Source organism: Trichoderma breve, chromosome 2 (genome assembly GCF_028502605.1).
Source record: "Trichoderma breve strain T069 chromosome 2, whole genome shotgun sequence".
NCBI classification, from domain to species: Eukaryota; Fungi; Ascomycota; class Sordariomycetes; order Hypocreales; family Hypocreaceae; genus Trichoderma; species Trichoderma breve.
The window spans coordinates 1,967,790-1,982,363 of NC_079233.1; the positions used below are offsets into that span (position 1 = coordinate 1,967,790).

At 51.5% G+C, this 14,574-nt stretch overlaps 5 protein-coding genes across 5 annotated transcripts; 1 reads left to right on the forward strand and 4 right to left on the reverse strand.

Annotated features, from left to right (window-relative positions):
• Positions 1-485: 485 nt before the first annotated feature.
• On the reverse strand, positions 486-1,407 carry T069G_02833 (uncharacterized protein; the record flags this gene model as incomplete). Its single annotated transcript, XM_056170043.1, has 2 exons — positions 486-1,231; positions 1,293-1,407. The coding sequence occupies 2 exons, from the start codon at positions 1,405-1,407 to the stop codon at positions 486-488; spliced, it is 861 nt and encodes a 286-aa protein (XP_056030935.1).
• A 1,601-nt stretch (positions 1,408-3,008) lies between these two features.
• On the reverse strand, positions 3,009-3,491 carry T069G_02834 (uncharacterized protein; the record flags this gene model as incomplete). Its single annotated transcript, XM_056170044.1, has 1 exon — positions 3,009-3,491. The coding sequence occupies one exon, from the start codon at positions 3,489-3,491 to the stop codon at positions 3,009-3,011; it is 483 nt and encodes a 160-aa protein (XP_056030936.1).
• A 3,653-nt stretch (positions 3,492-7,144) lies between these two features.
• On the forward strand, positions 7,145-9,361 carry T069G_02835 (hint-domain-containing protein; the record flags this gene model as incomplete). Its single annotated transcript, XM_056170045.1, has 1 exon — positions 7,145-9,361. One exon carries the CDS (start codon positions 7,145-7,147, stop codon positions 9,359-9,361), a length of 2,217 nt encoding a protein of 738 aa, XP_056030937.1.
• Positions 9,362-9,517: 156 nt separating this feature from the next.
• T069G_02836 (uncharacterized protein) lies at positions 9,518-10,771 on the reverse strand (the record flags this gene model as incomplete). The annotated part of the gene is made up of 1 exon (XM_056170046.1): positions 9,518-10,771. The coding sequence occupies one exon, from the start codon at positions 10,769-10,771 to the stop codon at positions 9,518-9,520; it is 1,254 nt and encodes a 417-aa protein (XP_056030938.1).
• Positions 10,772-11,824: 1,053 nt separating this feature from the next.
• Positions 11,825-13,552, reverse strand: T069G_02837 (uncharacterized protein; the record flags this gene model as incomplete). The annotated part of the gene is made up of 2 exons (XM_056170047.1): positions 11,825-12,280; positions 12,359-13,552. 2 exons carry the CDS (start codon positions 13,550-13,552, stop codon positions 11,825-11,827), a joined length of 1,650 nt encoding a protein of 549 aa, XP_056030939.1.
• Between the last annotated feature and the right edge of the window lie 1,022 nt (positions 13,553-14,574).

Below are 14,574 nucleotides of genomic sequence, written 5' to 3' on the forward strand. Positions count from 1 at the left end.
AAAGAGGGAATTTCTTCAGGGGCGGATGGATTTGTTGGCAACGAGGAGGATTGCGGCGGTCCACTTTTGTTCACTAATCATGGTTGTCAAGGTGCGACTTTGTTGAGGTAGGACTTAATTGCTTTGGGGAGGAAAGGGAAGAGAGCAAGTTGTGGGAGGGTTGAGAGTTGAGAGTTGAGGATTTGAATGGTGGTACTTGGATTGGTTGTGAGGATCGGTTTGAGATGAGTGTGTGGTTGTTGCTGAGACTCCCGATTACCACCAGGCTGGAATGATGCTGAACTTACTTGAGCAGGATAGATACAGTAGATATAGATAGACTCGGTAGATCAAGACAGATGTAGTAGATGGAGATAGACTCAGTAGATGTAGACAGATGTAGTTGATAGAGATAGATTTAGTAAGTATAGATAGACTCAGTCAATAGAAATAGATGTAGCAGACAGAGATAGACGCAATAGACCAATATGGGTAGCTGTTATCAGCTATGACTCCAGCATGGTGCATCTCCCTTCTACCCATTCTCCCGATTCCTCATTAACCTCATCCCAGGTTTCCCACACTTGTTGCGCATGCTCTTTTATCCAAGAAATAGGGATAATCACATCGCCCTCTCCGGGGCCTGGATCTCGTAGGAACAACAGCTGGAAACTGAGTATCAAGTCACTGCTTTCCATAGCCTGGTAGGTCGATGGGTTTGCCCAGCTTCCAGAGATTGTAATCCTCTGTTGGCAGCCAGGGACTTGTATAAGCCCCTCACCTTGTCTCTCTTCCCACCTCTCGATGATTAATGTACGCTGGTCCGGGATAAGCTTCGACAAGATGACAATCTTAACCTTGTGATCCGAATCTGCAAACCAGGCTCTTGCCTTAGCCCGCATATCTTTTAAAGTCTGGGAGTATCCTGCGTCAAACACAATAGTTGGAAACTTAGGTCTATGACGTCCTTCCCTCGGCCCCCCATATGAGTCTGCTTGCTTTACCCCTGCGCTGCGGGTGGGATGTCGTGTATTATAGAAAGTCGCGTGTCCTTTAAAAGCCCATCTTTGTCCCAGACCCATCCGAACGATGTGATCATAAAGTTGTCCGTACAACGTCCCGCCAAGTTCTTCGTGAACTTGTGTTGGAACCGTTATCATCAGACACTGGCAGTCTTCATTGTACACAGAGAGGCGGATCTTGTGCGTCTCGTACCCTTCATCTAGCCCCTTGAAGGCCGCAGGAGACACATCTAGACGAAAGTCAGGAAGGCAGGAAATAGATTACATGGCAGTAGACAAAGTCAAACATACTGGTCACTCGCAATGCATCCCCTGGTGCGGCATCGATCGCTTTGATCAGATCCCCAAGATTGGTAAATCGGATCGTTCGCAATGAAGACGGCGACTCTTCTATTGACTGTGGCATTTCGACCCGTGCGTATAGCAAATTTACAGACGTCATTGGGTTTGTAGTAGTGGGAATAATGCTTAGCACAGTGTTCAGAAAATGTATACTTATTTATAGGTTCATCTGGTGTAATGTTTACGCAAATACGCCCAATTAGAGTTTCTATAATAGCCTTGGTAAATACATGCGGAACACAACAAACATGTACTTAAAAAATATACGCGTAGTACCTATTACTCCAAAGATTGCTGTAAGTACCTGGTGCCCAGCAGTTTTCGTCGTTCCTCCCAACGATCGTCGTCACGTCGGCTGGCATGATATCTCCCGGTGATCGAGGATACATACGTGCTGTTGCTAGGTCCTTGAATCATGCCTGTTTAGAATTTGCTTTCTGTCCGAACATCTCTCGAAGAAACCAGAAATGTACCCTTGCAGCACCACGTTGAATGGCGTTCTTCTCGCGTTCTGCTTCCATCATCGCTATCTCACTGCTTTTGCGATGACAGGCAACTGGGCGATCGGGAGCTGTATGAGATCATCTTGTTTAGGTCGATGCCTAGGGGAGAGTCATCCTCCTGGATATTGCAGAAAGGATCGATGCGGTACCAGTTGGAGTACTCTGCCGGATCTGTCTTGCTGTATCTAAACGCCAACTACCTTTCCAGAGTATTCATTCAGTATAGACGTGTCCAACAAAGGTAAGGTTTCTCTTGCGGTACCATGTGCACTCGCACTGGATCACACCATTCAAAAGCAATCTGCCATGCTGGTCTCCAATCCGCATAGTTGTCTCCTTTGCTGGTGAGCTGAAGGAGGCTAGAGCGCGAGGGCTCATGACCTATGGAGACTAGAGAGAATGAGAGAAGTTGTTGCGGACGATTGATTGATGTTGATCTTAAGTTCTAGGCTATGTTGCTAAGCGGGGCGGCCTTTTATAGGTACGCTCTGTGGAGAAATGGCAGTCTATTTCTATCATCAATGGAAGCTATCTGAAAGAGAGAAAGGAAGAAGAAGGAAAAGAACAGAAGGCATAGTCTTCTGTTGCTTTCTTTCTTCTTCTTTTTCCTCTTTTCTAGATAGCTTCCTTGAGAATAGAAATAGACCGCTATTTCTTCACAATTCTCAACACGCTCAACCGGTCCTGCCTTCATCCAACACAGAGTGGATGTAAGTACATAGGTAGCCCTGGGCTATTTGGAGCCAAGTCGTGAGAAGGAATCTTGTGGATTTGTTGGTGAATTGCAGTATTGGTTCTGCTTACGAGGTGACATTCTTCGCAAGAACCTGTTTTGATTTCTAATGGAAGTAGAAAGGTGGATGTCGTAATATATGTATGAGTTGTTCTCGAGACGGATTGGAACACACAGGGTCACCATATTGGTCACTTCTTTCGGCAATCATGTACATCACCGTGTGCCCGATGGTTGGCGGACAGAGTAAAGTCAATGTGTCCGGTCACCTGAACTCTCTTGAGCAGGCTGCAGCGGCGCTGCGCTTCGAATAGTGCCTTGTACTTTTTGTCGGTGGAAGTGACGGACATGGGGCCGAACTGTTTTGTATCACCGATGAAGATGACCGGCGTATCGGGATGTTGTGCAAACGGAACCAGCGACATAGGCTCAGTGAGTCGACCAGTCCTGGTGGTCGTGGAACGAGTTCTTGATCTTGAGGCAGTGCCACACAACAGCACGCTTTTGCTGGAGTCTGTTCAGCCGGCCGTGGATCTGGAGGTTTGTCCTCGGGTTGAAATGCTGGCTGACAATGACACCAAACATAAACACAACTGCCGCCTGAAGATATAGATTTCGTATCAACCCCTGGGGTGTGACGGTCTTCGCCAGAGCATTCCGGTTGTTGTCCAATGCGGTGTTCGATTCGGGAACTTCGTGATCGAAAGCTTCATCCCAAGTACGTCTGCGGGAGTTTGTATCAGGGGCCGGTATAGCTAGCTGAGACGGAGAGTGTTCTTCGAAGTCATCATCTATGACTGACGACTCAGGCGATGGTGATTCTTCAGGGGGGGACAGCGACTTCACGGTAGCGATCAGAGGAAACTGAGGAAACTGCAAGCCCCAATGTTTGGTGTCATTGTCAGCCAGCATTTCAAGGCATTGATGTAACATCTCCGGTTGCTGCCTCATCTATGGGGCCTTGAATTGGATGTCGAGCGCGGATATGAGAAGGTAGTATCTGGTAAAAGCATATTTCTGCTTTTACCCAGCATGCATTGGTCCCTCCTGAACCATCCTCTGGGGATTCAGTCAGTAAATGGGCTTGGACCATGAGTAGTAACTGATGTGGACTTACCTAATTTGCCGTATCCAAATGGAGAATTAAAGATACATAACCATATGGTTCCAATCTGCGTTCTGATCGTAGTTACGCTCTTTTTTCTCTAGCATGAGGCAGATTGCATTATGGAGATGCAGGAGGAGGCGGCACCCGACCGACCGGCGTAGTATATATGTATCCACGGGTATCCGAAATGCCTGCGCGGCGCATGTCTTCTGGCTATAACCGACAATCTTTAAAAGCAAACGCCGTCATACCATGCGTATGCATAGGCGCAACTTCCTCCACCTCCTTGCCCTCGGCACGGGAGTATAGGTCCGACCCGAAAGTGTAAACGGCGGGATGCGCCGGCTTGCGTAGAAAATGGAGGCCGTGATCGGCCAAGAAGATTTCTCCCCTCCCACGGGACCGTTGAGGATATAAAGAAGACCAACCTGCTCTGGCCTGCAGCTCGGGAGCCGTTCGAGTCAGCTTTAGACCTGACGTCCTTTCTGTCCCGTAGCTGTCTGACAGCTGCGGTGAAATTTGGATTCTTTATCGCCTCTTTTCGCAAGGGCAGCCGGCATCCTGTTGGGGTTCGCGGTGACACCAACCATTAGATTCGCGAGGGGGTATGGCTCGAAGTCGGCGAGGGCATTCATGCCTGGTGTGGCATCTTGTGGGCTCCGATGTAGGAGTTGGGTATCGAAAGGGGAGAGGGCCGCGCTATAGCCATATGCAATGTGAAAGAGCTCATCCAGTGATGATGGATTTGTTTTGCCTATTGGTCTTGTACGTGTTGTCGAGACCTAAGGCAGCTGTCATAGTGTAGAGGATGCATAATATTGAACAAATGCATTGCCTCTTATTCGGCCAGATTCTCCCAGCCGCCAAGATGGGATTGGCTCTTCGGGTTCCGCACCTAAAGAAGAAAGAATGGCTCCAGTAGGATCATGACTGGTAGGTGGTATGGGAAGAAATTCTGCCAGGTGCCTGTCTCATTCGTGGACATGACGGTGATAGAGTGTCTCGTGTATTCTGTGGTATGGAACGGTTGTAAGAGTTCCTGTGCTTGGTCGTTAGCATTCGTTTGATGGATCTGGAGACATGGTGTGGCAGTGATGATGACATCTCGGCTCTCGAGATAGTCGTGGAGGCTATGGAGGGATCGTGTGTCTTTACCTTGATGACGTCCGTCTTTCCAACAAGTATGATGAGAACCCGTGATAGGGTTGTCATCAGCGCGAGGGTTTGATCTTCCACAAGAAACATGGAAGCACGGTTTATCTGTTCGTACAAGATCGCAGATGACGACTCCTGTCTGGTGGCTAGGAGATCGTCCAACTTGCGGTGAAGCTATAAGACATAGCCTTGATGTGAAAAAATTCGACTGTGTTTTGGATGGAACTCTCGACTGAGGCAGTGTATTTTGCCCCTTTGTTTCCGAGACTTGACATTCTTCTTTGCCACCTAGAGTACCAAAGTGGTCAGCTTGAGGCTGGTGAGGAAATCGGAAATGAAGACACAGCTTACCATCCGCATTGCTACATGCTTTCCCTTCATATATACAGTTACCGCACCGTCCAGACTGCGTTTCTTGGCTGACAGGCAGCCTACGAACGGACCAAGCCCTTGCTCGCAACAGTCACATGGGTTATGAGCGATATCGCCTCGCTGTTGGATGGCCGCAGCAATCTTGTTTCCGATCCCATGGATCTTAACATCTGTTTCGTAGGTATCCGACCTGAAAGTCAAGTCACGTTGAAACACGCATCACATGATCGAAAGGTTATCGAGTCGGATTTTGGCAGTCGTAGTAGCGTATGCATCTATGTATGATGATGTCGCATGCTGAGTAGTGATCAAAAGAGTAAACGATGAAAAATACCCATGTGTATTGTGTTTTGCGTGCTTGTGTCAATAAGAAGAAGAGCACGAATTTTGTGGGTAAGATGAAGAATGATGAGAAGACATCGAGGGTATTGAGGGTTTATATAGATAGGTGCTTACATGTGTATTTGGTAGACTTCAGTGTTGTTCATGATGCTTTCAAGGCAGACCAAGAACGCGTAATTCGAAAGTCGGTCAAGGGGCAACTGCCTCTGAGTTGTCAATTCACGATGCTATATTTCCCTGTTTTCTGTCTGAGATAGCTGTGTTACTTGAAGTTTTGTATGCTTTTTCAATGCATGCTGCCGCGAGATGAGTTGTCACAAGGTGAGTTGCCGCACCCAGTCCATCCATCTTCATACGCTTACATGGTGGTAGCTATCTTCATGTCAATAAACCGCAGCAGTCTCACTCTATTTCCTCTATCTCAATCTACTGTACTCCGTAAAAAATACATCGATTTCATAAACCTCCATCTATACATTCACCTCCGCCTCCATGCCCATTTCCATTTCCATCTATTGCTGTATGTCGCTACCAACAGCCAGGTAGACAACACATAGCCGGCAACAGACAATTCCCCCAACACCCTGCACAACTAGCCGTCATCTGCCGGTATGTGGAGCAATGAGACCTTGACCGCTTGAGTCAATGCACCGGCAATGGCTGTCAAGCAAAACCTTAATCAACTTAGCACAAATTGACTCCATCGCGGTGAGCGCATTGATGCATTGACGGCATCTTAGCCCAGGCATCAGCATTAAATCCCCCTGTATTCTCCATAGTGCTGTAACGATCTTCCCAGGCACTGCATATGGGGCCTCTAGCGGGCAAGCGTGGCTGCAGCTTAGGCCATTTCCCCCCTAGTTGTTAGTGGCTGTGTATAAGGCATCTTCACTAGGCAGAACACATGGATGCCCACTTCAACTCTAAACCTCTCAACGATTGACATCAGCCCAGGCAATTGCCCGTATCTTTTGCGTCAAGGCGTGACTCAGCCTCAGCCATTAGACTGATTGCTCATATGCAAACGGAACGTAAGCCGAGAGGCTTTACGGCAGATTGACCCTTGTCTGTGTTGTTTCATTGTCCTTTTTCATTGTCCCTTTATGGCATATTGTTTCATCTCTCTCGGGACCTGTTCGTTACGGCAATTCCTTCCGGGTATTGAGGCTGAGGATGAACTCACGATGAGCAATGCCTTGACGATATAGCCCAAACTCTACCAACCCCAGACAGGCGAATGAATCCGACGGCAAGTGAATAATAGACCGATTTTAGCGCACCATGCGATGCAGGCATGCCGAAGTGGAGGTTCTCCAGCCCAAAGGCTTGTGCGGCTGAGGCCAACCAAAGTCTACTAACCCCAAGATGATATGGCTTTGAACAGTCATTGCATCTCTCTGCATTATAAGTACAAAGGATGGATTCTTCAATTGAACATCATTGGAAGGGCACCATCGGCTGTCTCATTGGTTGAGTCTGCACAGCGTTTCCGCTCGTCTTACCTCACCTCCTCTCGGATGGTGTCATCTATTTACCTCAACTTCAACCAAGATTCAACGGATAGAGACTTCTGAAGAGCTTCATAGCCATGACCAATCTCAACAAACAGAATCCGGATGCTGGCGTCCCGGTTGTTCATGCCCAGCATGAGCAACTGCCCATCCGTGAGGAGAAGCCCAAACAAGGGGCAGCGGATCCGCCTCCCTATGACGCTCAGGCCGGCCCTGTTGACCTTCAACTCCATCACATTGCTTCCAAGGATGCTCTCTTTGTCAAGATACAGCCTCCCAAGGAACCCTCAAAGCTTATTAGCCATGTAGCCTGCGACGTTGTCCTGGTGATTGACGTATCTGGGAGCATGTGCTCAGCTGCTCCTGTGCCCGGCGAAGGCGCTGAAGAAACAGGTCTTTCCGTCTTGGATTTGACCAAGCACGCTGCATTTACCATCATTGAAACAATGGATGAGAGGGATCGTCTCGGCATTGTGACGTTTGAGACTGAGTCCAAGGTGGTGCAGTGGCTTGAGCCCATGACAGACAGCAACAAGGAGGAGGCTCGCAAAAGAGTCAAGGCCCTGAAACCAATGGGCTCGACCAATCTTTGGCACGGCATGTTGGATGCAATTAAGCTCTTCAACAAGGAGCAAGACAGCAACCGTGTGCCAGCCATGATGGTCTTGACAGACGGAGAGCCGAACCACATGTGTCCTTCGAAGGGCTACATCCCAAAGCTGAGGTCCATGCCTCCTTTGCCCGCCACCATCCACACATTTGGTTTCGGATACAGCCTTCGATCCGGGCTGCTCAAGTCCATTGCCGAATTCAGCGGCGGCAATTATGCTTTCATTCCCGATGCTGGCATGATCGGAACCGTCTTTGTCCACGCCATTGCCAACTTGCAGTCCACTTTTGCAACCAAGGCTTCGTTGAAACTGAAGTACGCGGCCACACTTGAGATCGAGGAGACAGTTGTTGATACTGTTGACAAGCATGCTCCAGTTGATGTTGGCAATGGGCAGAAGGAGTTGACCATTTCCTTGGGAAACATCCAGTACGGACAGTCACGAGACCTTTGGCTCCGCCTCAAGGGTGCCGCACAGGAAAAGCAGGCCCCCGTTGAAGCCATACTCACGTATGAGGAGACTGAGAAACCATCCCCAGGACTGGCCTCGACACGCCTTGGCGACGATACACGTGGTGTGGTGACCGTCTCCGATAATGAAGTAGTCTTCCATGAATCACGAGCACTCGTCTGCAAATTCATCTCGTCTCTGTTCCCACTCGCATCGGATGGAGAATACAGAGCACTGACAGCGGTGAACGAACAAACCGAACATCGTAACCAGCTAACAAAGCTCATCGAGTCTCTGCCCGGCCGCGAACTTACCGACGATCTGAATAAGGCGTTGATGGATGATCTCAAAGGCGCCGAGCCCAGGGGCCAGATCAGCATCGCCCTGTCGACGCCGGAATACTTTATCAAATGGGGCCGGCACTTCCTGCCGTCGTATGTCAACGCCCTCAGCCGCCAGATCTGCAACTCTTTCAAAGATGCGACACCGCTTCAATTCGGCTCCCAGAGCCCGCTCTTTATTGCTTGTCGTGATCGTTTGGATAATGCCTTTGACAACATTCCGGCCCCTGAGCCATCCAGGGTCATTTTGCGTAACAGAGGCAGAGTCAATAGCAGCGGCACCACCTCTCACGCTTCTCACACGACCATGGCGAGGTACCGGAACTCCTCTGGCGTGTGTTTCGCGGGCTCGACTACCGTGGAACTGGCTTCGGGCAAGATGACAGAAATCAGAAAGCTCAAGAGCGGGATCCGGGTGCGCACGCCTCTCGGGCCGAGAAAAGTGGCCATGGTCCTCAAGACAAAGGTGTCGAGCGAGTTGCTCTACCGGATCGGCTCGCTGCTTGTCACGCCGTGGCACCCCTTGTCCATGGACGGCAAGAACTGGGACTTTCCGGCCAACATGTCGGACATTCCGGTGCTTTATACTGGCTTCATCTACTCTGTCTTGCTGCAGCCTGACAGGAGGCCAGATGCTCATGCTATTCGTGTTGCCGATACCTGGGGTGTTACACTGGGACACGGCATCCTAAGGGGAGCAGCTGATATTCGAGCGCACGAGTTCTTTGGCGATTATGCGAGAGTGAGAATGGGGCTGATGAAGCTAGAGGATGCAGGTAGGAAAGGCGTTGTCAAAGGAGGAGGCATTGAGCGAGATCCTATAACAGGACTTGTGAGAGGATTTCGACGCATGTCGGAAAATGCACACATTGAGAAGATAGTACAAGTTTGATGAAATAAGGGGGCAAATAATTCTATCTACGTGGTGAAAAGGGGTCAAGTCTGAAAATCCATCCACGCGATATCTAGTTTATGATGAATATCAATTCAATATCAAAAAGGCCAGTTCTTTCTTTCAATATACATCTATATACTCCGTGGCATCAATCTACTCCCGCACAAACAATCCCGCCATGCCCATACCCGTGCCAACACACATACTCACAACACCAACCTCCCCTCCCTGCCTCGCCAGCCCATGCATCAACGTGCTCGTCATCCTCGCCCCCGTCGCTCCCAGCGGGTGTCCCAGCGCAATCGCTCCTCCGTCAGGATTCACCTTGCCCTTCTCCCACGCCTCCATCAATCCCAGCTCTCGCAGACAATACACAACCTGGCTCGCAAACGCCTCGTTAATCTCCCACCGATCAACATCCTCCTTCTTCAGTCCCAGTCTGTTCAGCAGCTTCGGGATCGCCAACGCCGGGCCGATGCCCATCTCGTCGGGGTTGCATCCCACTGTCGTCGCGCCGACAAACTTTCCCATGATCCTCCCGCTCAGGCCGAGCTCCGTGGCGGTGCTCCGGCGCATCAGCAGCGTCGCCGCCGCGCCGTCGGAGATCTGGCTCGAGTTGCCCGCGGTGCTCTTGCCGTCGGGCTTGAACGCCGGCTTCAGCTTCGCCAGCGCCTCGGCCGTGACGCCCGTGCGGATGCCGTCATCACGAGTAACAGTGATTTGCTGCTCGTCGCCCACTTTGTTGCCCTGCTTGTCGACCTCCTGGAAACGTGTCGTGACGGGCACAATCTGCGAGTCGAACCACCCGGCATCTCTCGCCCGCGCCGCCCGAACGTGCGATTCCGCAGCGACCTGGTCCTGAATCCCGCGGTCCACGCCGTACCGCTCCGCAACGTTCTCCGACGTGAGGCCCATCGGCATGACGCAGTCCCTCACATGCTTCTCCTCAGAATCCCTCAACGCAGGCCAAACATCCACCGGCACGGCCCTGCTCCCATAATTCCTTGTCATGCTCTCCATGCCCGCGCCAATACCAACATCCACCATCCCATTCTGAATCTCCGCCGCCACCAACGAAATGCTCTGCAGCGAAGAGGCACACGCACGATTTGCCGTGAACAAGCTCGTGCTGTTCGGAAACCCAGCATGATTCAGCGCCATGCGGCCAGCCTTGGAGCCGCCCAGCTCGGACAGCACGACGCCCACGCCCACGTCGTCGACGAGCGCCGGGTCCATCTCGGGCACGGCAAGGCGGGTGGCCTTGAGGACGGCGGAGAGCAGCTCCTCCGGGTAGGCGTCCTTGAGGTGGCCCTTGTAGGAGCGGCATATGGGCGTGCGGAGGGAGGAGAGGATGACGATGTCGGAGGGTGCTTTGGCGAGCACGGCGGCGAGGCCTTTGGACGACATGATGCCGGTTGTTGTTTGTTTATGTGATGAATGGCCCTCTCAGTCACTCGGTTGCTCACTCACTTATTCACTATGTGGTTATATATGAGAATAGAAGATGAATGAGATGAGATGAGATTTATCATGTAGTGATGAAAAGTAAGAAAAGGAGAAACCCTCACACTAAAAAGAAAAAGAGCAAGAAATCCGAAACTACTGTACAGCTATTCATAAATAATCACCCATTCTTACCAATCACTATATAATAAACCAATTCCATCTTTTTTTCGCCATCACCAACTTACAATCTCCCCGGCCTCCGGCTCCCCCTCTGTGGATCCCCTCAAGGGCTGTTTTTTTCTAGCTCCCCCGCGTCTTCCCCCGTATCCGCCGCACTGGCAGTTGCTGTCGGCAATGGGGTTGCTGCACTGTGCTTTTACCCGGTATGTAGGCGCTGGTGCACTGTAATGCTGCTGTGAGCACAGTGTCCAATTCATGCAGAGTCCGGAACTTGTATCCGGCAGCCCTGCCGTGTCTGTCCGGGCCTTGCCGGCTAAGCTCTTATCCCCCAATTCTGAACGGCTTCACTTCCCATTATCCATTGACTCGCATTCTGTTCGACAACTGAGTATCACAATTTGTATTTGCTATTTTACTTCTTCACATCACATCCCTCTTATACGGAAATGTCACACATATTGTAACCAATCAACCAGCCCGCGCCTTGCTGTGCTGTGTGCTGTGTGCTGTGCTGTTTCATCCCAGCTTGTGCTTGCATCCCCTTTCCGAAACCGTTCCGACGATCCCCGTCCCGCCTCATTCTGTTGCCGCCCCAAACCCTTCCAAGGCTCAAGCCAAGTAAATCAAAAACAAATGGTTGTTCATCATTCGTCAAAAAGAAGAAGAATTCCAGAAATTCAGATAAACATGCACGCACACGCAAACAACAAAACACCATATCAACCCCCCACATCCAGCCACGGTTGTGTAAGAAGACATCTCTCAATTACACCGCTTCAATCTGGTAGATCCGACCCATTTTTTCTTGTTCCTCTAGTATATCAATTGATTCTTTTATTGTCCGTATTGAATGCCTAGCCCAACACGGCGGCTTTCTGATGCTGCTCCGCCAGCCCTCAGTTTCTTCTGCGGACTTTCCATATCATCGGCTCCGGCCTCACCCTCGGCCGTCAGTTTGCGCTTCTCAGCCCCGATTGCCGTTTTACTGCCCGCGAAAAGCTTGGCGTGCATTGCTGCAGACTTCTCCGCCGGTCCTGCCGTACCATCCCGGGATGGCGGCGCCTTGTACCCCTGGCCGGGGTGCCGGCGTAGCATCTCGGCCGCTGCCTGGCTCGCCTGGCTGTCCTGGAGTTGTTCGTCATCTTCTTGTGAGCTGAGTGGGACCCCTTCTGGGGCATCTTGGGTCGACAGTGATTGGACTGCCTTGACCGATTCGATGGCCTGCCGAGCAAGCTCCTCATTGTCATCGGCCGAAATGGTACTCTCTCGTCTTCTTCGCCGTGATTGTCTCTGAGAGGGCGGCGTTGTGGGAACAAACCGTCGCTGCGAATAGCGAGATCTCGGCTCCGTCTGCGCCACTAGGTTCACCGATGGCAGCAGGCCGCTGTTGTCTCCACGTAATCTGCTGGAGGGAGTTGTCGGAAGCGATGACATGGATTGGGCGTTGCGCTGGTGCCGTCTGACCAGTCGAGAGGCAGGTCGAGCCATCACCATTGGCGTTGACGGCGCGCTGTTGTTGTTGGTAGCAGCTATGGTAGCCGCGTTATTTTCTTGAGATTGACTCTGGCTCATAGCCTCCAGTAGAGCCGACAGCCCGTGTTCTCGTCCGTCTGTCTCTTCACGGTGCAGGGCGCGAGACGTCGTGCGGTGCTGCTGCTGCTGCTGTTGTGGTGTCGATGTTATGACCTGCTTGGGTGTCAGGGCGTTGTGAAAGATGCCACCCGGGCTGCACAGCATGTGGAAGTGCTCCCGGTTCTCGCGGATGCGATTCAGCAGCATCTCGCGCTCCTCGGCCAGTGTCATAGTCTCTTCCTCCTTCTGCTGGATCACCTTCTTGGCCAGCTTGACCCTGCGGCTGAGCGCCTCATTCTCCTCCATTGCTGATTCGTACCACATCTTCATCTGCAAGTATTTGTTCTGTATTGACTCGGACACCGTGCTCAGCTCGCGCTTGGCCTGTCGGGAATGCTCTGCCATCCGCAAGGCGTCCACTTCACGGCGCACCATGTCGTGCTCCACCGCGGCGCGCTTGGACTCTTCGTCTGCCTGCAGGCTCAGCAGGTTATACTGCAGCTTGTGGTGTGCTGCCTCCATCTTGAGCTTCTGGTTCTCAGCGATGCATGTCTGCAGCATGGCGCGCAGCTCATCGGCTGATGCCTCGAGCACTCGGTGAGGCGCCGGTGGCGTGTAGTCGGATTCAATTTCTCGCTCACGCATCGTGTTGAGTATAGTGGCGGGTGGTGAGAAGAGAGCGGACTGTTGAGAATTGGAGTAGGTGCGTCTCGAGGCACCGTTGCTGGCCGCGACCTGCGTGGACGGCGGCGGTGTCAGCGATGACGGAATCACTGTGATAGCTGGTCGGTCATCCATGACCTCCGTCTTGAACGATTGGTTTGCGTCAATGGGCGATCCTGGCATTTCTGTAGACGGGAGCGTGATTTGGGACAGCGGATGAGCGCCCGTCTCGTGCTCTTGAGGGGTCGACGGGTCGAGGCCACCGAGAACAGCGTCCTCAACAGTGCCATTGACGCGAGGAGCGTCCACCTCCGAATCAGAGGCCATCGTAGAGAGTGCGATCCGTATGTCGTATTCCAAGTAGAATGGAGTATATGTAGATAGGTCGAGGAGAGCGAGCGAGTGAAGCAAGCGGTGGGCGAAGCGCCTTTTGGTCTGTCCCGTTCTGCTTTCTCTCCCAAAGCTCAGCTCCGCGACTCCAAGGGAGAGAAATGTGGATCCTGGTGCGACTCCGCCTTCAGTCGCCCTCGAGCAGAGCAAACAGAGACACTGCTAACGGGCCTCGTGACCTGCGTGAACCGTGAACCGTGAAGTCGTGAGCCGTGAACTTGGGGGCCAGCTGCCAATCCAATCAACAAACGCCCAGCGTGCGACGGCAACAGGCAAGCAGTCAATGCGTCTTCCGGTATCGTGTCGTGCTGTATCGGAGTCTGCGCCTGAATTTGCGCAAAGATTCTCGTCTTGAGAGTTGGGGTTTGAGGTTGAGGCTGCGAAGAGGGTCATGCGTTGAGGTTGCGGAAAAGAGGTGGTGGCACTCGAGTGTACATGTGGAAGCAGCACCAGTCAGAAGCGCCCATTCATGCACTGCATTCCTCGACCAGGCACGGCAAAACAAAACTCGAGAGGCTGGCTGGCTGCTTGCAACAGCGCTAGACCCAGCTCGGACTCTGGCCCAGCAACCAGAGGGAGCTTCTTTTTGCTTTTTTCTCTTTTTTAATTTTTTTTGCCTGGCTCATCTCTGGCTGTCAAGGTTCATGCGCTAATTAGTCAGGAGATGACGCAAGGCTGTACCAAGCTCGTCCACCGAGATTTAGCCAGTCTACTCCCAGAATCTCAACTTCACAGCATTTTATTGACTTGCTTCACAACTTATTAAAAAAGTTTCATATTATGTTGTAGCTTAATCTTGCTATTCCCATTCTCCAATTGACGCCTCCTGTCCTCTTCGAATCTCATCACTATCTATATTTGCAGTCCCCTATGTACCTTTATGCAGCAGAGCAATGTGGCATATCCGTATTCCCCATCCAACCATCCCCTACCCTGTAATCCCTACAATGAGTCCAACA